This window comes from Mustela nivalis (genome assembly GCF_964662115.1).
Source record: "Mustela nivalis genome assembly, chromosome: 7".
Classification (NCBI taxonomy): Eukaryota; Metazoa; Chordata; class Mammalia; order Carnivora; family Mustelidae; genus Mustela; species Mustela nivalis.
This window is the reverse complement of record NC_139026.1, coordinates 18,806,485-18,830,353: the sequence shown is the minus strand read 5'-3', so window position 1 is coordinate 18,830,353 and position 23,869 is coordinate 18,806,485. Positions and strand designations below refer to the sequence as shown.

General features: G+C 38.3%; 1 protein-coding gene across 2 annotated transcripts in view; it reads right to left on the bottom strand.

Annotated features, from left to right (window-relative positions):
- Window positions 1–6,801: 6,801 nt before the first annotated feature.
- Window positions 6,802–23,869, bottom strand: part of GNPTAB (N-acetylglucosamine-1-phosphate transferase subunits alpha and beta) — a 76,146-nt gene continuing 59,078 nt past the window's right edge. For both annotated transcript variants that reach the window (XM_082739118.1, XM_082739119.1), the window contains 6 exons: window positions 23,155–23,268; window positions 22,043–22,128; window positions 21,691–21,789; window positions 18,153–18,320; window positions 15,138–15,228; window positions 6,802–8,249 (listed from right to left, as the gene is read on the bottom strand). In XM_082739118.1, the coding sequence (XP_082595244.1) occupies window positions 8,172–8,249; window positions 15,138–15,228; window positions 18,153–18,320; window positions 21,691–21,789; window positions 22,043–22,128; window positions 23,155–23,268 (636 nt within the window). In that variant the 3' untranslated portion in view covers window positions 6,802–8,171. The remainder of the gene's footprint in view (window positions 8,250–15,137; window positions 15,229–18,152; window positions 18,321–21,690; window positions 21,790–22,042; window positions 22,129–23,154; window positions 23,269–23,869) is intronic.

The window sequence follows — 23,869 nt, the reverse complement described above, 5'->3', positions numbered from 1 at the left end:
CGTCTTTTGATCTCTCAGTTTCTTAAGGTCCTCATCTAAAATGACCTGCCCCTGCACTCCATTTAAAGTCCTCTAACTCGTATGGCCACGCCTGAAGCTGCTCCACCCTCGTAATTCCCCTGTCAGATACCCTACTCTCAAACCACCACGTCCCACCTTTCCAGCTCAGTCTCATCTGTTCACACTATAAATACATGCCAATCTTCTCCAGACCTTCAGTCCATTACTGTTTTAACTTTTCCTTTCTCCATGAGCCGCCCTCTTGTCTTTGATTCAAATTCCATTATTTCAGTCAGTGTCATGCAAATAACAACCTGTACTTTCACTGCATTTGTCTGGCAAAATGTTATTTCTGCAAACACTCAACTATCTTCCTCTGTGCTACCTACCCTCACTCTGGTGCCTCTGAAGAAAACCACCCAAAGGAACAAATTTGTGGCACTTTTATTTTGAGTTCCAGTCTCAGTTGGGCCCTCAGCTTTGCCCTAAATTCTCCCATTTCCCCTGTGGCAACTCATTGTCCCCAGCCCTTTCTACTCTATCCAACCTTGAACACTAACACTTTCCCTTCACACTTAGTATTTAACAATCCCATCCCCCCCCCCCAGGGATTAATTCACACTGAAACCCCCAAAACTTCTGCCATCAGAGCTACAGCCTACCTGGGTCTGAGTCCTTGTCTTCTAAGAATCTTACATTATTCATTCTTTCTCTCCCTTCCTCTGTTCTATCCCTCCCATTAACATTTACAAATATTCTAATATCTCACAACTTTAAATATTCCTGGACCTTAATTCCAAACAATTACTCCCCTATGTCTTCCTCTTAGCCATCAAAATTCTAGAAAGAAATATCTAAGCTTGTTGCCTCAAATTCCTTTCCTTCCAAATACCCTGTAAACCACACTAAACCACCTTTGGTCCTTTCTACTTTAAAATTGTACTCACTCTAAAGTGACCAGTGACCTCCATATTGCTAAATCAAATGCATGTTCTCTGGTCCTAATCTCATTTGACTTTCAGCAAGTCAAACTGTTAACCATTTATTCCCCCTCCTTCATTCTGTCTTCCTTTGGCTTCTGTACCTACAGATTCTCTTGATATTTTCTTATTCTGACAGTTTCTTAGTATCTTTGTTAACTCTTCCTTCTTCAGTGGACCCTCAGATGTTGGCGTTCTCCAGGACTTGTTTTACTTAGTTCTCAATTTGTATTCTTTCTCTAAGTGTTTTCAAATATACATGGCTTCAAATACAAGAGTTTCTCAAAGTGTGGTTCATGGGCCAGCATGTATCAGGATCACTAGCAGAAGATAAAGTGGGGAAATGTGGGTTGGGGGGAGGGGAAAGAGGTGTTAAAGCAGATTCCTAGGCCCCATGGTAGACCTGCCAAATTAACTCTGTGGGTAAGGACTGGGAATCTGCATTTTAAATAATTCTCCATGTCATGCTCATACTGACTAAAATTTGGAACCACTAACTTGATTTGCTCCATTAACAAGAACAGCTCAACATCTCCATCTGGTGACATACTAACACCAATGCCTTATTTTCTCAAATGTTAGTTAACTTAAAAATATGAAAACCAGAAAGGAAATAAGAAACAGAAGATATGAATGATCTATCTGCCCCATGAGTAATCAAGATCAGATTATGTTATCTTTTGGCTTTTCTAGCTCCAAATGAAAAACTCATCTTTATTCGTAAGTTTCAAGTTTTAATCCTTATCCAACTAAATAAAAACACAAGAATTGAAATGACTGTTTCATCACATGAAGTCTCTTAAAATGGAACCAAGGACATCTTATGGATTTTCAAAGTTAGCTTTCCCTTGGTTAGCTAATAAAAAGCATTCTACTTTCCCCTAAAAATTTAACATGGGTCCTTATAATTTTATCTAAAATGTATTGTTAAATTGTTATCTTAGTTAAGGTAATAATTATTCATTGTAAAACAATTTGTAGAAGATAAATAATTAATGAAGGAAATGAAGTTCACTCATAATCTCACTACCAAGATATAATAGTTAAATTGGGGGTATTATTTCATTTTTTCTGTGCATGAATGGATTTTTCTACTGAATAGTTTGAAAATATTTTTTCACTTTGTACTTGACTTAATTTGCTACCAGCTCTGCAATTCTTTTCCTTTTCTTAAGAGTGAGAGCCAGTGGGGGAGGGGGCATGTGTGCCAGAGGGAGAGGAATAGAGGAGTCTTAAGCAGCCTTCATGCCCAGTATGGATCCCAATGCAGGGTTCGATCTCATGACCCTGCGATCATGACCTTAGCCAAAATCAAGAGTCAGATACTTAACTGACTCAGCTACCCATGTGTCCCAGTTTTTTCCTTTTTTTTTTTTTTAAAGATTTTATTTATTTGACAGAGATCACAAGTAGGCAGAGAGGCAGATAGGGAGAGAGGAGGAAGCAGGCTCCCTGCCCAGCAGAGAACCTCATGTGGGGCTCGATCCCAGGACCCTGGGATCATGACCCGAGCCGAAGGCAGAGGCTTTAACCCACTGAGCCACCCCGGTGCCCCTTCTTTCCTATTTTCAATCATATGTTTTATTACTTGTATCCAAGGTTTAGCAAACAAAGGCCTCAGGGTTTTATTGAATTTGATTACACTTTGATTGCTTCAAGTCTCAGATAAAGTTACATACTATTGGTATATTGGTATATAATATTAGTAATATTATTATAATGTATTATAGTAATAATTACATATAATGTATATAATATATTAATATTAATACATACATTATATTAATGTATATACATTATACATATAATATATAATGTATATTAATGTATACAATATATATTAGATATATTATATACAATGTATATTATATTAGATGTATAACAATTTAATATTTACATATACTACAAAGTGATCAACACAGTAAGTCTAGTTACTGTCACCATATAATTGATTCAATTCAACCTTTCACATACCCAACCCACTTCCCCTCTGATAACCACCAGTCTGTTCTCTGTACCTATGAGGGCTTTTTTTCCACATTCAGTATACAAGTAACATCATATGGCATTTATCTTTCTCTGACTTATCTCATTTAGCCTCATACTCGTAAGGTCCATCCATGGCAAGATCTCCTTTTTATGGCTGAGTAGTATTCCATTGTGTAAATGTACCACATCATCAAAACAGTATGGAGGTTCCTCAAAATGTTAAAAATAGAACTACCCTATGACCCAGCAATTGCACTATTAAGTTTTTACTCAAAGGATACAGAAACACATATTCAAAGGAATACATGCACCCTGATGTTGAAAACAGCATTATCAATAATAGCCAAACTCTGGAAAGAGCCCAAGTGTTCACTGACTGATGAATGGACAAAGGTGTGTGTGTGTGTATACATATAAAATGGAATGTTGTTTAGCCATCAAAAAGAATGAAATCTTGCCATTTGCAACAACCTGGATGGAACTAGAGTGTATTATGCTAAGCGAAGTAAGTCAGAGAAAGACAAATACCATAGGATTTCTCTTGTGTGGAATTGAAGAAACAAAAGAGATGAACATAGTGGAAGGGAAGGAAAAATAAGATGAAAACAGAGAGGAAGGCAAACCATAAGAGTTGCTTTTAACTACAGAGAAAAAACTGAGGGTTGCTGAAGGGGCAGTGGGTGGGAGGATGTGCTAAATGTATAGGCATGAAGGAGGGCACTTGTGATGAGCCCTGGGTGTTACATTTAAGTGATAAATTACTAAATTCTATTCCTGAAACCAACGTGACACTGGATATTAACTTGAATTAAAGAAAAACTTGGAAAAAAATTGGAAAATACATATATACCACATTATCTGTATCCATCCATCCATCCATCAACAGTTAGGTTTCCATTATCTTGGCTATTATAAATAATGCTTAAATGAACTCAGTGCTGATTCTTGGAAGACATTAATACTCCTCCATATTTGCTCATTTACTCTGTTACCTGGATTCCTGACAAAATGTCCTCTCATTTTCTTTAGTAACCAGTGGTGTAGAATCTTGTCAAGATCATTTGAAGGCCTAAATACCACATTCCTTCTTTGCTTATTGTTTCAAAGAACTAAGGTGATAGTCTCTTAGAAAACTTTCTAGTAGATGAACTAATGATGGACTCACATCTTGAGGTATCAGTGAGTTTAATGGATTATAAGCAAGGAAAAGTCAGGTCAACCAGTAAGAATAGCATCTACGAGGATACAGAGGGATAAAAGTATGTAACACGTTTCGGGAAATGCAGTGTGGCCACAGTGTGTGGCCATGGGTGAGACTGGCAGGGGAGGAAAAGTATAAGGAGGATCAATCAGAGAGACAACTTGGGACCCATTGTGAACTATAATAACCATAATTGTGAACCATTGATGGAGCATTTATTATGTGCCAGGTACTATACTGATGCTTTGCAAACATTTCTTTGAATCTTTTCAATAATGAAAAATTTGTAAAGTTCACGGTATCCTAATGAACAAATTTGATTTTTCTAATTTTTTTTTTCAAGTATGGCAGCTTCCCTTCAATTTAAGTATTTAATCCAAGAACTTGGTCTTCCACATTAACCCAAACTTTATTATGTGAAGCTCATGTTTTTGTTAGGCCAGAACTCCTCTCCTTCCCTCCTTCTTTTGGTAAAAGTCTCCATCTCCCTGGCTATAAAAGTGGGAACAAATCACATTAATTCATCTCCACCAGCTTCCTGCGTCTCTGAGAGATGAGAGTCAGAAGCTGCCACAGCGCCACTATGGGGAGAAAAGCTGACAGACGGAGGCAGGGATGGGCTGTGTTGAGCAACAGTCGTGCAATGTATCTGCCTCCTCCACCCTTGTTTTTCTTTTTGTCCCTTGTATTCTGAGTGTATCTTAGTGGCTAAGAGTTAATTCTGGAGACATTTGGGTCAAAAGCTGGAATTGCCACTTAAACTAGTTAGGCTCCAGTGGTAAAGTGGGAATGTGGTGAGAACGAAATGGGATTATGAGTCTAAGTCATTTAGCACACACAACGTGTTCACTAAGATGTAGGGCAAGTGGAAGAAGGAGCAGTTAGAATGACAAGAAGCCCGTTTACCTCCCCTTAACAACAGAAACTTTGTACTCCTGTCTCCATGAAATTGGGATTTACTTTAAAATATATGAACAAAGAGAAATAAAGAATAGAGCAAAAGATGTGCCAAATCTTGATAACAGTTAAGCAGAGTCACTGTGCTAGACTCTACTTTTAAATTTTTTATAATCTTTTTTGAAGAAAGTTTCCTTGAGAATATCATGCAGTTTCTCTTTTCAGTCCTGCTGATATAAACAGCATTGATTTTCAAAGGTTGGATCCACCTTGCATTCCTACAGTAGATGTAGTTTGATCAAAAAAAAGAGTTGTTCCTTTGAAGGATATAAGAATCTGGCTTGTTAGTTTTCATATGGGATTCTTGAGACAGATGGCCTGTGGTTTCCCTCTCTAATTGTAACTGTGCCAACCTTTGGTGTGGGGCTGTGTTCACCTCAATGGATGAATTAGATGGTGTGTTTCTTTGTTTTCTACACTCTGGAGGAATTTTTGTGGGATTGATGCTATTTCTTCCTTAAGTAATTTGACCTCAGTTATAATTACACTTTCCTTTTAAATCCTTGAGCTGTTATTCACTAGACTGCATACTTTTTTGTATATGTAGAAATAATTTTTAAAATATTTCAAGAAAGTAGGCAAAAAACCAAAAAAATGAGAATATGTGTAACTTTCTTAGCTAAGTGCAAAAGTAATCATTTCATCCTAATGACTACACTAAAAACCTCACCCGTGGTCTGGACAGCAGTCCTTTACCCACAAACTTTCATCACTACTGACATTACCAGGCAGGAATAACTTCCCAGACACTGTGCTAGATGTATTACATATATCATTTCCTTTCATCATCATGGTATGCCTATCAGTAGACACCAGTTACTGCCTCCCACATTTTAGGAGAAAGTCAAACAATGTCCAGGATCTTGGACTCAAACTCCAGAAGTCTGACTGCGAAGTGTATGCTCTTCACCCGTTCATGCCTGTATGTCATGGAGAGGCAGCACACCCTGGCAGGGATGGGAAAAGAGACCTAATCAGGGCTCCAACCTACCTCTGCCTCTAACTGGCTGTGAGATCTTAGGAAAAATCACATCATCTTCCTTGCCCTTGTGTCTTTGATGACAGAATGCAGGGTGTTGTCCAGGAAGTTATTTTGAAACTCTGTCAGGCCTCGGAGTTTGGAGGTATCACCTGGGGTCAAGCAGGACAAGGAGCTTTTCCTTCTTCTATATTACATATTGGCCTTTTATAGAATTTCATTTAATGGTTCTGAGGCTTTAAAATTTTGAAACCATCTGACTACTCTTCAACTTCTGAGATTCTTCTGTTCCAATGATTCTACAGAATCACTACAGAGTCATTTAGATGAATGATTCTACAAATATTCTATGATTCTATTTTCTATCCAATTAAGCTATTAAGCTCTAAATTAGATCTAACCACAGAAATGTCCAACAAACACACCCAAATGCTAATTTCTCTATAATTTTTCTATAATAAATTCTTCACTTTTAGAATGATACCCAGATACCTCCTCAACTTCTACCATAGGATAAATCCCATTTAGAATTTATGTCTCCTATAACATGACACTCCCCAGTATGTTATAGTACTACTCTCTCCTTACATCACTTTTCATTTATGTTCAGTTGTGTTCAGCACAGATGCTGATATACTGTACAAGCCCTCAAGTGACTGCAGAATCTGGATAACAATAAACTCATTCCTCAAAAGTTTAAAAATCAAAGCATCAGACAAAATGTAAGTTTTTATGAGACTTCACATTTTGAAATACATAACATAGCACAAACACACTATTTACATCACAAGTTCTTTTTACAAAATATGTGTTGAAAGAATACTGTTCGAGATCATGATCTTAAAATACCTGTTAGAGTTCAAAAGGGACTTATGGAATCTAATCTCCAGAAATCCACCATACGGTGATATAAATAAAAGCTGAACATCAGGGCTTACTCATACATAAAAATACGAATTCTCTATCCCAGTGGTCAGCAAACAATGGCCTGTGGGCCAAATCCAGCTGGTGGCCTGCTTTTGTACAGCTGCAAGCTAAACATGGTTTTTTGACATTTTTAAAAGTAAAAAAAACCAAAACAAAACACTAAAACTAAACAATAAAGAATATGCAACAGAGACCCCTGTGGCCTGCAAATATTTACTATGTGACTTTTTACAGAAAGTTTGCTGACCTCTGCATTACTCGAAACCAGCTGAAAGAGCTAGCTACTAGAATATACGGAGCATTTTAAAAAACACCACTGTAATGTGCCAGTACCATCAGCACTACTCATTTCTAAAATGAGGCACTTCTGTTTGAATATGTACATTTCCGAAACATAATTACATCTGGAAGGTAGCTCTGCTACTTAACTCTAGCCCTTTGTAATTAGGCCTCTGCGTGAAATCACATTCTTAGGGGCTGAAGTAAACAAGCACAAAGTACTTCAGCTGTCAGTCATTGATCTCATCAGTAGTTTGACCACTTATGGTCTTAAATGTTAATAGAATCCATAATTTAGGTATTGCCAATAGAAGGTGATATTGTTGTATTATTTAAATAACATAGATAAAAATATGTTTAGATATCCCAATTCATTATTTTCAGAAGTAAGGGTTAACTAGTTAACTTAGTAGCTACTTATTTTAAAAAACAAGAAATGGAAAAAACAAAAATGCAAAACTGCAGCAAAAGGCTTTAGAATGCAAAGACTGGGATCGCTTAGCAATGGTTCCCAAGCTTGCCTAGGCTTCTCATGTGAAAGTTAGTTGGAAATAGTTGCTATGGGAACTTGGCAGCTTTATCTTGTCAGATTTTTCATAAAAAGAATGATGGGTCCATAAGCAAATGCTTTAAAAGTAAAACCAGGTCAGAGCTGCTCAACACACAAGTTTTCCATGTCTTGGTTAAACAACTCCTGGTCAGTAGGCTACATTCATGCCACAAAACAAGTATTGTACTGGATGCTTTTCTTTCTTCAAGTCAGGCTGGGTAAGCATCACATCACGAAGACATCTCTATGATGCCGAGTTTCAAAATGCTCAGTGAATGCTGAGGTAGATGATTTTCAAACGAAGATCTTCTATACCCTGATTCGATCAGGACTAGCTTCTTTCTGTATCCTCCTCCTGGGAAATATCTTCCGCTTAAGTGCAATTAACTAGAATATCAAACACAGAAAATATATTTTAATTCTCCATGTTGACAAATTTTAAACTTAGAATCCTATGACCTCTATCATTTCCACAGTCTTCTACATTAAAAAAAACAAAAAAACAAAAACAAAACACAAAAAATAGAGCAAACAAGTCTTCATCATTCCTCCCCCAAATAAAACCAACTACTACTTTCATTATAGGGTCAATATGCCTAAATATATGCCCACAAAATATTTGAACACACAAGGACTAAAATTATTTTGGCCCATAAAGACCTTTTAACTACATATTTTTACCCAGTGATTACCAAACATATTTACTTTTTATTAACATATAATGTAATAATTGTTTCAGGGGTACAGGTCTGTGAATGATCAGTTTTATAAAATTCATCGCACTCACTGAGCACATACCCTCCCAATGTCCTTAATCCAGTGACTCTATCCCTCCCCCCTTCTCCTGCCCCCAGCAACCCTCAATTTGTTTCCTGAGATTAAGAGTCTCTTATGATTTGTCTTCCTTCCCGGTCCCATCTTGTTTCACTTTTTCCCTCCCTTCCCCCCATAACCCCCACCCTGTCCCTCAAATTTCTCATATCAGAGAGATCATGATAATTGTCTTTCTCTGACTGTCTTATTTCGCTTAGGGTAACACCCTCTAGTTCCATCCATGTCATTGTTGCAAATGGCAAGATTTCAGGGGTTTTGATGGCTGCATCGTATTCCATTGTAGATATATACCACTTCTTTATTGATTCATCTATTAATGAACATCTAGGCTCTTTCCATAGTCTTGCTATTGTGGACACTGCTGCTATAAACATTCGGGTGCACATGCCCCTTCAGATCACTACATTTGTATCTTCAGGGTAAATACCCAGTAGCGTAATTGCTGGGTCGTAGGGTAGCTCTATTTTCAACTGTTTGAGGAAACCCCATACTGGTGTATTTTTCCAGGGTGGCTGCACCAGCTGGCATTCCCACCAGTAATGTAGGCGGGTTCCCCTTTATCTGTATCCTCACCAAAAACCTGCCATTTCCTAACTGGTTAATTTTAGCCATTCTGACTGGTGTGAGGTGGTATCTCATTGTGGTTTTGATTTGTATTTCCCTGATGCCAAGTGATGTGGAGCACTTTTTATGTGTCTACTGGCCATTTGGATGTCTTTGCAGAAATGTCTGTTGATGTCTTCTGCCCATTTCTTGATTTGATTATTTGTTCTTTGGGTGTTGAGTTTTATAAGTTGGTTTTTTTTTTTTAAGATTTTATTTATTTATTTGACAGAGAGAGATAACAAGCAGACAGAGAGGCAGGCACAGAGCAGGGTGGGGGAAGCAGGCTCCCTGCTGAGCAGAAGGCAGAGGTTTAAACCTACTGAGCCACCCAGGTGCCCCTTTGAGTTTTTTAAGTTCTTAATAGATTTTAGATACTAGCTCTTTATCTGGTATGTCATTTGCAAATACCTTCTCCCATTATGCTGGCTGTCTTTTGGTTTTGTTGACTGTTTCCTTTGGTGTGCAAAAGCTTTTGATCAGGATGAAGTATCAATAGTTCATTTTTGCCCTTCCTTCCCTTGCCTTTAGCAATGTTTCTAGGAAGAAGTTGCTGCAGCTGAGGTCTAAAAGGTTGCTCCCTGTGTTCTTCTCAAGGATTTTGATGGATTCCTGTCTCATATTGAGGTCTTTCATCCATTTGAGGTCTGTTTTTGTGTGTGGTGTAAGAAAAATGGTCCACTTTCATTCTGCATGTGGTTGTCCAATTTTCCCAACACCATTTATTGAAGAGACTGTCTTTTTTCCACTGGAAATTCTTTCCTGCTTTGTCAAAGATTAGTTGACCATAGAGTTGATGGTCCATTTCTGGGCTCTCTATTCTGTTCCATTTATCTATGTGTGTATTTTTAGGCCAGTACCATACTGTCTGGATAATTACAGCTTTGTATTACAGCTTGAAGTCTGCAATCGTGATGTCACCCACTTTGCTTTTCTTTTTCAACATTCCTCGGGCTATTCAGGGTCTTTTCTGATTCCATATAAATTTTAGGATTATTTGTTCCATTTCTTTGAATCAAGTTGACAGTATTTTGATAGGGACTGCATTAAACGTGTAGATAGCTCTATGCAGCATAAACATTTTCACAATATTTGTTCTTCCAATCCATGAACATGGAATGTTTTTCCATTTATTTCTATCTTTTTCAATTTCTGTGTATAGATTCTTTGCCTCTTTGGTTAGGTTTATTCCTAGGTATCTTATGGTTTTGGGTGCAACTGTAAATGGGATCAACTCCTTAATTTCTCTTCCTTCTGTCTTGTTGTGTACAGAAATGCAACTGATTTGTGTAAATTTTATATCCTGACACTTTACTTTTTTATCCTGAGTTCTAGCAGTGTTGGAGTGGAGTCTTTTGAGTTTTCCACATAAAGTATATCATCTGCACAGTAAGAGTTTAATTAATTTTTGCTGATTTGGAAGCCTTTTATTTCTTTTTGTTATCTGACTGCTGAGGCTAGGACTTCTAGTACTATGTCGAATAGCAGTGGTGAAAGTGGACAGCCCTGCTGTGTTCCTGCCCTCAGAGGAAAAGCTTTCAGTTTTTCAACATTGAGAATGATATTCACTGTGGGTTTTCATAGATGGCTTTGATAATATTGAGATATGTACTATCTATCCCTACACTGTGAAGAGTTTTTTTTTTTATTTTAAGATTTTATTTATTTATCTGACAGACAGAGATCACAAGCAGGCAGAGAGGCAGGCTGAGAGAGAGGGAGAAGCAGGCTCCCTGCTGAGCAGAGAGCCCGATGCAGGGCTCGATCCCAGGACCCTGAGATCATGACCCGAGCCGAAGGCAGAGACTTTAACCCACTGAGCCACCCAGGCGCGCCAACTGTGAAGAGTTTTGATCAGGGAAGGTTGCTGTACTTTGCCAAATGCTTTTTCAGCATCTACTGAGGGTATCATATCGTTCCTGTTCTTTTTTTATTAATGTCTTATATCACATTGATTGGATGTTGAACCAAACTTGCAATCCAGGAATAAATCCCACATGGTTGTGGTGAATAATCCTTTTAATGTACTGTTGGATCCTACTGGCTAGTATTTTGCTAAGAATTTTTGCATCCATGTTCATCAGGGATATTGGTCTGTAATTCACCTTTTTGATGGGGTCTTTGGTTTTGGGATCAAGGTAATGCTGGCCTCATAAAATGAGTTTGGAAGTTTTCCTTCCATTTCTATTTTTTGGAACAGTTTCAGGAGAATAGGTGTTAATTCTTCTTTAAATGTTTGGTAGAATTCCTGTGGGAAGCCATCTGGCCCTGGGCTCTTTGTTGGGAGATTTTTCTTAAAGATTTTATTTATTTATTTGACGGACAGAGATCACAAGCAGGCAGAGAGAGAGAGAGGAAGGGAAGCAGGCTCCCTGCTAAGCAGAGAGGCCAATGCAGGGCTTGATCCCAGGACCCTGAGACCATGACCTGAGCCAAAGGCAGAGGCTTAACCCACTGAGCCACCCAGGTGCCCCTGTTGGGAGATTTTTGATAACTGCTTCAGTCTCCTTACTGATTATAGATCTGTTCAGGTTTTCTGTTTCTTCCTGGTTCAGTTTTGGTAGTTTATGTGTCTCCAGGAATGTATCCATTTATTCCAGATTGTCAAATTTGCTGATGTATAGTTGCTCATAGTATGTTCTTATAATTATCTGTGTTTCTTTGGTGTTGGTTGTGATTTCTCCTCTTTCGTTCATTATTTTATTAATTTGGGTCCTTTCTCTTTTCTTCTTGGTTAAGTCTGGCCAGGAGTTTATCGATCTTATTACTTCAAAGAACCAGCTCCCAGTTTCATTGATCTGTTCTACTGTTCTTTTGGTTTCTATTTCATTGATTTCTTCTCTGGTCTTTATTATTTCTCTTCTCCTGCTGGGTTCAGGGTTTCTTTGCTCTTTTCCAGCTCTTTTAGGTGTAGGGTTAGGTTGTGTTTTTGAGACCTTTCTTGTTTCTTGAGAAAGGTTTGTATGGCTATATGCTTTCTCTCAGGACCGCCTTTGCTGTATCCCAAAGATTTTGAACAGTTGTGTTTTCATTTTCTTTTGTTTCCATGCATTTTTTAAATTCTTCTTTAATTTCCTGGTTGACCCATTCATTCTTTATTAGGATGCTCTTTAGCATCCATGTGTTTTTCTTTCCAACTTCCCTCTTGTGGTTGAATTCTAGTTTCAAAGCACTGTGGTCTGAAAATATGCAGGGAATGATCCCAGTCTTTTGACACTGATTGAGACCTGATTTGTAAGCCAGGATGGGATCTATTCTGGAGAATGTTCCATGTGCACTAGAAAAGAAGGTGTATTCTGTTGCTTTGGGATGGAATGTTGTCAATATATCTGTGATGTCCATCGGATCCAGTATATCATTTAAAGCCTTTATTTCCTTGTTAATCTTTTGCTTAGATAGTCCCTCCATTTCAGTGAGGGGGGGGTGTTCAAGTGTTCTACTATTATTGTATTATTGTTGATGTGTTTCTTTGATTTTGATTTTGTTGTTAATTGGTTTTTATAACTGGCTACTCCCATGTTAGGGGCATAGATATTTAAAATTGTTAGATCTTCTTGTTGGACAGACCCTTTAAGTATGATATAGTATCCTTCCTCATCTCTTATTATAGTCTTTGGCTGATATAAGGCTTGCCACCCAGCTTTCTTTTGATGTCCATTAGCATGGTAAATTGTTTTCTACCCACTCATTTTAAATCTGGAGGCGTCTTTGGTTCTAAAATGAGTTTCTTGTAGATGGCATATAGATGGGTCTTGGTTTTTTTTTTTTTTTTAAAGATTTTATTTATTTGACAGACAGAGATCACAAGTAGGCAGAGAGGCAGGCAGAGAGAGAGAGAGAGAGAGAGAGAGAGAAGCAGGCTTCCTGCGGAGCAGAGAGCCCAATGCGGGGCTCGATCCCAGGACCCTGAGATCACGACCCGAGCCGAAGGCAGCAGCCCAAACCACTGAGCCACCCAGGCGCCCCGGGTCTTGGTTTTTTTTTTTATCCATCCTGATACCCTGTGTCTTTTAATTGGGACATTTGGCCCATTTACATTCAGAGTAACTACTGAAATATACGAATTTAGTGCCATTGTACTGCCTGTAAGGTAACTGTTACTGTATATTGTCTCTGATCCTTTCTGGTCTGTTACTTTTAGGCTCTCTTTGCTTCGAGGACCCATTTCAGTATTTCCTGTAGGGGTGGTTTGGTGTTTGCAAATTCTTTTAGCTTCTGTTTGTCCTGGAAGCTTTTTACCTCTCCTTCTATTTTCAATGACAGCCTACCTGGATATAGTATTCTTGGCTGCATATTTTTCTCATTTAGTGCCTGAATATATCATGCCGGTCCTTTCCAGCCTGCCAGGTCTCTGTGGAGAGGTCTGCTGCCAATCTAACATTTTCTACCATTGTAGGTTACAGACCTCTTGTCCCAAGATGCTTTCAGGATTTACTCTTTGTCACTGAGACTTTTGAGAACAACGGGGCAGAGAGAAAAGAGGATTGATTCTTCCTCTCTTTTCTCCCTCCTTGCTTCTCTGTTTCCCTCTTCTCTATGGGTATAAGTGACACAGATGAAAGACTGGCACTCCTGTTCCTTCCCACTGCTGTCAGCTGCTCCTTCCAGCCAACCTGTCTTTTCTCCTCATTGCAGGCAGGCACACTGCTGACTCCTAATTCCTCAGTGACCTCTGTTCTAGAGCAGGGAGAGTTTTACTAGCCCAGAATAACGGCAATCAGAACAGAACTGATATTGCTAGGAAGTAGATGAAGATTTAAACTGCAGTCCTGCTTACCTACCCAATCTCCCATGTTTTTATTTCCTTCCATTTATGGTAAGAAGCCCAGGCACTGTTTATTTCTAACATTCTCAATACTTCAGCCTCCTTCTCCTTCCCAGTTTAAGTAAACTCAGTGCAAGTTTCCCATAATTGACAGCTAGAAAGACTCCACTCAACAGTCACCTCAGGTGGAGGCTGAGGTGAGGTCTACTTAACCCAGGTAAGTCATGTCAGCCCAGACACCACTCCCTTTCTCTTAAGACCATTTCATGCCTACACCAAGTAAGGATTCTATGGTCCCTTTCTTTTTACCTCACTAACCTCCCTTCTACTCATGGGACTTCACTTGAAGAAGGCTGTGTACATGTGCCTGCAAGGAGAGAAATTCCAGCAATTCAAAGGAAATGTAATTGGGAGAAATGTGAGCACAAATGGGCACTGTCCACAGAAGAGTAGGAGGTCTGAAGATAAGTCACTGCGGTCACTTTTAGAAAGGTTCTAAGAAAAGAAAAATCAAAAAACCATACAAAATCAGTATCAGATGAGGATTCTAGGTGGGTCTTTTGGTTAGAAATAGAGGTTTTCAGTTTTACCTTGATGTCTACAAGTTAATCTACTGAGTTCCAGGTAAAAAGAATACTGAAAGTGCATCTAGAAGATTAATGAATAAAAGGCTATTATGTTTGCTGCCTGAATATTATGAAATCTGTTTGACATATTAATATCTGAGTTAGAAGCTAAAAGAAAAAGTTAAAATTTTCCTGTGAATTCATATCACTTTTTAAAGAATCAGATATTCTTATACTAAAAAATGTTTGGGGGCACCTGGGTAGCTCAATGGGTTAAGCCTCTACCTTCAGCTCAGGTCATGATCTCAGGGTCCTGGGATCGAGCCCTGCATCAGGCTCTCTGTTCAGCAAGGAGCCTGCTTCCCCTTCTCTCTCTGCCTGCCTACTTGTGATCTCTCTCTGTGTCAAGTAAATACATAAAAATATTTAAATCCATCTATCCATCCATCCATACATACATACATAATAAATAATGTTTGATCCTCACATAAAATATGTAAGACTTACCTGTTCAGCAAAAAATGAGAATATAGTAAACATAATCAATGTTGCCAGCACACAGTGAGTCCAAAACTTCAATTTGTCTCGATATGCTCTCCTGTTCAGAGAAAGAAGAAAGCAAATATGTAGTTCTGTGCATAGTCCCACTATATCAGAATTAATTATATACTAGTTTAGCCTAAGTTGTAAAACACAAAAACATTGTCTGGAGACAATTTGAAAATGTTAATACAATGTATATTTCCACATTAGATCAGATTTTTCATTACATCAGAGTAAATATTATATTTGAATTATAAAAGTTACCCAGGCAGAGGATAGGACTTCAAAAGAAAATTACTTTTAGCATTTAAACAAAAGTACACTTTCATTCCTATCCATTTCTTCACAGTCACTTAATCAACACTTTCTGTGGATGTAGACAGATAAACAAGAAGTTCTTGCTCTAAACTGTAAGCGTGGGGAGTCACTGACATGCAGATGACTAGCCATCACACAAAATGGAACAAAAAATGTAGTATCAAAAGCAAAGTCTTATGGAAAAACAGAGAAATGAGGAAAGCACTTCAGATCCGGTAATATTTCATTTAAGCCTTGCAGCGGGGTGGGGGACCTTAAATGAAAGCATTTAACGGAGTAAGGCAGTGAGCATTATAGAGGAGCAGGCTGAGTCCTGTAGAAATGAGTGAAGTCTGGCCTAGGGACATCAGGAAGAGAGCTAAAGCCATGGCAAGGCAGGTGGGCATAAACTGCAGGTATTCTGGAAAAATATGCAATGGGGTTTGGACATAATACTCTAGTGGGAAAGTGTATGAAATGGCAGGTATGGGTGTATGTGTGACAACTGGAATAAAAATGGTGGCCATCTGAAGGATGCATGTCCGGTGACCAGAGGTGACCAGGCAGCCAGTTGTGTTAGTCTGGGTATGAAAACAAAATGAAGACAAGTGAGAGAAAGAAAACAAGCAACAGAAGAGATAATCTAAGAGTAGAATCAACTGGACTTGAAGATAGGTTATTGGGATTAGAGGCAGTAGAGAAGTTTCCTCATCTGTACTGTGGAAGTAATAATTTATTATGAAGACTAAACATATGCTTAACATAAGGCTTAGAAGATATTCTAATAGCCATCAATGCAGGCCTCTGTGCTGAGTTCCAGATTCTCTTTTACAGCTTATCTTGTGTAGATGTCTCTACCTCAAGTCCCATATTGATAATAGTACCTCCAATTTTCTCCTGAATTTCCTATGTCTCATAACAGGATCACAACTAGTGCAGTTAGTTCTAATGTCTATGGTGTCATTCAGAATCGATATGTAATTTAGAGAGATAAGAAGCCAGAAGCTCTAATACAGTTAAGCTGTCCCAGCAACCAGAGAATCTGATAATAGCTGGAGGTTCCCTCAGCCATTCATCCACTGAGCATGTATTATGTGCTAGAAAGGCACTGTGCACTCAGAGAAGAGTAAGACACCATCTCTGCCCATGAAGAGAGCTTATAGTCAATCAGGAGGGGCAAACGCACCAAACAGACTACTGTACAGTGTAGAAAGTGTTATACCCAAGGAAGGAGAACAGGAAGAAAGCCTAAAGAGAAAGGTGACAGGGGACTCAACCACAATGTCATGAAAGAAAAGAAAAAGTGAAGTTTCTAGAAGGCAAGGTGGTAGTGGAGGCCCAGCAGTAAGAAAAGACACAGATGCTGAACAGGATGAAGAAAATGAAGCCCCCCAGTTCAGAGAATTCCAACTGATTCATCCTTATTTGTGTAACACAGAAATCAAAGTCCTCTCAAATTATTCTTAAGCCTACTCCTTTCTTATTCAGTTGGGCCCTTGAAGATAAATGTAGTCACAAACTGGATTTGGGGAATTAACACTTGAAATCATCCAAAGATCTTTTTCCTCTGAGCTAAATAAAAGAAAGTAAAAATGAGAAACCATTCCTAGAAGGTAAGAACCACAATTTAGTAGTAACTTCTCCTTCTGGAAATAAAAATACACAGCTATTAGCAATATACATGTTAATGGGCTCAATTATCCAACTCCAATACACCAAAGAGTTCTAGTTGCCAAGGCTGCTAATTTCCTCCCTACAATCTCTCCCAATTCTGTCTTCTGCTTTCTCTCTATTCCCTGAGCTGTGGTCCTTGGTTCACACCCTGTTTCAGAGCTCCTGAAATACTTAATACTTGTCTCCCTGCTTTCAGTTTCCAGATAACACTGCCTCACCAGTTACCTTTCCAAAAATCATGTGGATTTGGATTGTGATCATCCAAGTCTGATCACTACAAACATCTAAAAAAATTTCTCTTGGGAAACCCCATTCTCTAAAGAAAAAAGTCAATTCAATTCTCCTTTTGCTCTCCAGAAACCCTCTTTTACACTCCTGTGCCTTGTACATGCCATTTCTTCTACCAGGAATGTCTTTTCTACTTGGGAAAGTCCTTTTCATAATTCAAAACCAAGTCCAAAGGGTGCCTTCCCCTAAGAGAACTGGCTGCTCCCTCGTTCATACTCCAGTAGCACTGAACCCTGTCAGAGCACTAGATACCACAACTGTCTGCCTGCAGCCTGTCTCTCTGCAGGGACTGAGGGCCTCAAAACCGGGTACCCTACTCCTTTCATCTGTGTATTCCCAGCACCTGGCATGGGGTAAACAGTAGTAAAATAAGACATGAAGGAAACACTATAAAGCAGCTTTGGATTACAGTGGAACATATGGAAGGCTGGGTGGGAATCAGGCGGGATTTACCACTTATCAGCTACTTCACCTTGAGCAAATCATGCAGCTTCTATTACCATGTTCTCCTGCCATATAGCAGATTCTCAAGAAACAAGGTAGCTATTCTGATGGCAATGAATGATACTCAGCAGAGGTGCTTGGCCAGTAAGCTCAATAAAATCTTTTAAGTGTATTTTTACAAAGTAATTATAGATCAAATAGTACATTAAAGGAATTTCATCACTTGTCAATACACACACACACACACACACACACACACGTGAACATGAGACCCACCACTCCTGCAGCTCATGCATATGAAGGAAACGGTTTCGATACTCCCTTGGCAGCTCAAACTGGGATGGTATGGGGAACATGGATTCGTAGAAGTCCCTGAGAACAGCTTTCACTGTCTGGGCATCTTTATGATTATGGTCTATGTTGTCATTCAGGCAAACAAACTTCCTAGAAAAATAGAGATTCAGGGTTATTGGCTATCATGAGAATGAGCCTGATACAATAAAACAAGAAATGTAGATTCCAAATATATTTTAAACGGACTCATGTTCCAAGCTGTTATATGTGCTGATATGATTCTCTGGGGGAGGAATGTTCTATAGAGTTTTTCTTTGGATTTTCCTCATCTGTAAAACGAAGAGAACTAGGGAAGATAATCTTAAAAGTGCTTCTAGTTGTTGGAATAAGTTAATTTAATGATTTCTGTTTAACGTGGCCCCAATTAAGTGTTTAATAAATACAGTTTACTGATTAGAGCATTTTGTTGGCAGCCAGAGAAGAAACTGCTGAACACCTAAAACCAAGTTCTATTATGGTTATATTACTAAGAATAGTGATATAGACAATTAATATAAAGATAGTGCCTTACAGCTATAGATTCTATGAGTTTGATGACTTTTCTTAATATGTCTCCAACTAAGGTACTAGAGTTCTGGCACCTTACTGTCATGCTTCCCCCTACTGTTTCAAGTTCCCTTCAAGGCAAACTCACTAAACTGAGGGCCCATTAAAAGAGCAGGCAGGGATAACACCACTTTTGAAGTAAATTTTACTAAAATTTAAAATTACTAAAATTTAAAAGAGACCAAAAAACCACAAAAAAACCCTCACCAAACTTAAATCTAATAAAGCCCTCAGATCCAACTACCAATTTATAAGAAAAAGTGGGAACATGAGATACAATCAAAGTAGTCCAAAGTACAGAGATTTCTTCATATACACATACAAAATTGTATGTTTAAAAAAGATTGAGGAAAAACTGACAGACTTAAGTGCAGTGAATTTACTTGATACCACTTCAAACCAATAAAAAACGTAAATGCTTAGAAAAGACAACTAGGGAAACAGGTATATTGACCAGATGGCTATCATATTAAAGAATAAAATAATGATATGGCGGTTATTTTGAAAGAGCTGTTATAGAGAAATATATTTTAAATATCTAGAGATAAAATGAAACAATGTCTGAGCTTTACATACAAAAAGTCAGAAAGTGGTAGTAAAGGACTGGATGTGTGTAGATGAAAGAAGAACAACTTCTAACAATCACTTCTTATTGAAGATGAGTGGTGGGTAAAAATTCATTAATCCTATCTACTCTCTTGGGGACTGTATCAAATTAAAGGATACTCAAGAGATAAACCAAATACAATGCATAAGCCTTGACTAGATCCTGCATTTAAAAAAAAAATAGCTATACAGGGCATTTGGATGCAACTAGGGAAATATGAATATGGATTATCTATTAGATGGTATTGCTTAGTGTTATCAGATTGTGTGTTAGTTATGTGTTAACTATCTTTAGTATAAAGGAGAATGATTTTGTTTTAGAAGATATGTACTAGAATAATTACCGATGAAATGTATGGATGCCTGAAACTAAATTTCAAATGGTTCAGCAAACAGCAACAACAAAATAAAAACAAAACCTGTTTTGTGTGTGTGTATAGACAGATCAATAAGTATAATAAAACACTGACATTTTTAAATCTGGGTTAAATATTTATGGGATTTATTGTAGTATTTTTTTCCATTTTCCTTTATCTCCAAAATTTTTCGTAATGTTGGGAGAAATTAAAGAAAGTATATGCACAAGACAAAGGGTATGTGTGGACAACAACTAAATTAGACCTTGCTGGGTGCCTAGAAAACATCATCCCCTTTCTTCTAAAAGGAGTTTGCATTTTGCTCAGTATTTCTCTCCCCATGAGCTGACTCAATGGGAGGCAAGCCTACTCCATCCCAGAGACAGCTCCTGTGTATGTGAATCCTTTTCACAGTGACTGACAGAATGGGGGTCTGGGGCGCCGGGATGACTCAATTGGTTAAGTGTCTGATTCTTGATTTCTGCTCAAGTCATGATCTCAGGGTCATGGATGGAGCTCCTCATAGGGCTGGGGGGTGGTCTGTGCTCAGTGGGGAGTATACTTGTCCCTCTGTGCACCCCTCCCTGCAACGCACAATCTTTTTGCTCTCTAAAATAAATCAAATCTAAAAAAAAGAATGAATGATGAATGAATGGAGAGACAGCATACCCTACATACAAAGGGGCAATCCCTTTGTCTCAGAGCATAGCTCCATTTGCAGAGACATCTAGAATTGCTGTGGCTCCCCTATCTCCAGCCTGAAGATGAAGCCAACAAAAGCAGGAGGGCAACAGAGAGGAACAGGCCTGAGGGAAAAGCAAAGCCTGGATTCTGCCTAGTCCAGACTCCTCGTTAATGGGGGCAAACCTGTCCTTAAAACTTCAGTCAGTAAGAACACTGGTTTTCCATTCCTGACTTAAAAATGAGCACCTAAAAAAGTAAAACAACAGTTAAAAATAAGATCTGTTCAAGATCACAAGGGCCTGGCAGGTACTAAGCCTGGCTTACCACGTGTCCTTTTAGGAAATCCCTGTCCGTTTAAGTACCATAAAGGTCTATGAATTCTCTTACCCCAAAACTTTCAAACAGGCACAAAGACATAAAGGTATAAGGTACAACTGAAAACTACAAATTCTCACGTGGTATTCTTACACACAACAAAATGACTGGGAGGGCACATCAACAAAATGGGGGAAGCAAAAAGCAAGGACTGAAATTGTTTTTTTTTTTTAAGATATTTTTAAAAATTAAAGCAGGGCATTCCAGTCAGAGGGCATAACAGGAAGAGAAAGCTACAAGCTGAGTGATTATTAATCATAATGGTTGGGACGGCTGGGTGGCTCAGTCAGTTAAGCTTCTGCCTTCAGCTCAGGTCATGATCCCAGAGTCCTGGGATCGAGTTCCACATTGGGCTCCTTGCTTGGCTCCCTCTGCCTGCTCTGCATTCCATCTGCTCCAAACTAAATAAGCCACTTCCTTCTCTTGAGTCACCTTTTATCATGTCTATTTGCATAATTAAAGATCATTTTTGGGGGTGTCTGGGTGGCTTAGTTGGTTAAGTGTCAGCCTTTAGCTCAGGTCATGATCCTGGGACCCTGAGCTCGAGCCCCACATTGGGCTCCATTCTCAGCAGGGAGTCTGCTTCTCCCTCTGCCTCTCCCCTCCCCCACTAGCTTGTGCATACACGCTCTCTCCTCAAAAAAAAATTTTTTTTAAAGGGTTATGGACATTGGGGAGGGTATGTGCTCTGATGAGTGCTGTGAAATGTGTAAGCCTGATGATTGACAGACCTGTAACCCTGGGGCAAATAAGATCTTATATGTTAATAAAAAATTTTAAAAAGGAAAGATCATTTTTTAAAGTTATGGGAATTCTCTGTATTTTCTGTTCAGTTTTGCCGTGAACCTAAAAGTACTCAAAAAAGTAAAGTTTACCAGTTAAGAAAAAAGTACCTGGGGTTTTTTCTTATATCATCCAACTGGCCAACCACATGAGAAACATTGGTACGGATCATTTTAAAAGCAATTTCTTCTTCTCCCATGATTTCAAACCTAATTATCAAAACATATTTTAAAGAGTATAAATATTTACATGGAAATAAAAACAGAATTTAAATAAGAAAAGTATTTTATAAAACTTAAACAGTCAATATCCTGAGAATGACTTACTCTTTTGGTGTTACTAAACAAAACCACCTCATATAAATTTTAAAAGGGGGCTCAGGAGATAAACTATTGTAAAAATTATGAAAATGCCAGACTCCTACAATTATTCTTAAACAGAGAAAATGTATGTACAACTTACCTATATTTGTTTTTGTCCTTATATGCTTTGTGGATTTTATCAGTTACTGGTTTACAGTTGGTTACTAGACTCTTAGTGACTGGTGGCTAGAGAAAATACAAACAATGCATCAGGCCAAGACCTGGGTGGGATAGGTTGAAGCACTAACCTCAGGGCAAAATTTAAGGAGGGACCAAAGACTCCTAATCAAGACAAATACTTTAATGCAGTATTTGAAAAAGTCAAATTGGCATGAAATAGCCTCCAGGCTAATTGCCTGTTTTTGTAAATAAATTTTTATTTTAATCACACATTGCTATACACTGTTAAAATAGTCTTGTAAGTTACTGGCAGAATAAATTTCTAACATAAATTGTAATGAACTGGTCTATGTCATACTCATAAGCTAACTTGTCATTCTTAACCTAATTGGGAAATACTTTATCCTAGGTATAATCACAGTTAATTACAGTAATGAAGCCAACACCTTGCTAAGAGTTCATTCGAGTAATGCTAACAAATGCTGTTAGTATTCATGTTCCAAGTAGTTTATTTGTATGAACCTCAAGCCTAACTTATTAACATTAGCAAGCAGCCTTTACTTAATTCTTAAAAGGGTATTTGCTGATTCTAAATCTCATGCCAGAAAGCTAGTATAAATCACCTTCCTTAGGGAGGAACACATTTCTGCAAGTTCTGTGTAAACGCAGGGGCCTGGTAACTGTGAAGTCTTACTAGGAACACAAAGTTTATAAGAGAAAGCTAGGAAAGGGGAGGAGAAAAGACAGTGAAGGACAGAAATGAAAGTACAGGTGGGGGAAACAGAAGTCTTGAGTGAGAGTGAACACCAGCAAAACTCTCTGAAGTATTCTCATTGGCTATCCTCTGCTGTCCTTAATGAACAGATGTCTGATTATAGAATATTAGCAACTAATCTCAATATTAGCTTAACATCCACTAGATAGGAGAAAGAAAAGATATGAATGATTCCGGATTATCTGAACTTCTGCTGTCTACCAAAGAGATAAATATAGAGTCTACTTCATGTGTTTGAAATGCTATACAAAACCGGTACAGATAATACTTGATAAGGATATACTTCCTTGTTACACAAAGGAACTCATGCCACTTACCAAATTGGGATCATAGTATGCTTCCTGAGTTGGTGGAACACTATTTAGCAGAGTGATATTAACAGGGAGCATTTTCGAGCAATTTATTAGCATGTGTTCCAGACCTGTTAAATCCTAATAAAGCAAAATAAAAGGATAAACCTTATATGTACAAGTAATAACTGTGGTTTTAAAAATAAAAATTATGTGAAAGTCTCCAAAATTTCTTTAAATGCTATCTTCAAGGGGAGTTTGATTACATGACTCCTAAAATAAAAACATCCCCAAAAGAACAGAATGAGGTAATACAAACACAAATATTTCATCTTCATCTCAAAGTAGAACATACTGGCTTATGAGGCACTTTTTAGTCAGGGGGAGCCCCAGATGGGAGGTCCTGCAGTCAGGTTCATCTTGGCACTCTCCACTAACAAGTCGTCTACTCCTAGGACTACAGGATGCTGTGACCAAGGGGACTGTTCAACAACCCAGGCCTGGCTGAGACAACAATCCAGTGGGCCACACCTGAAGCTCCTGAAAGAACCTGTCACGAGAATCTTATATGCAGGGATGGTCTGGCTCTTCTCCACATAATATAATAGCAGAACACCTACTTCAGGCCTAAAAATGTACTCTTATAAAATATGAACCTCAAATTTGGCTTTAATTCTGGCACTAAAAATGGACTAGTTGTGAATACCTCTGTTAAATATTAAGAATTACTCTTACTTTCACT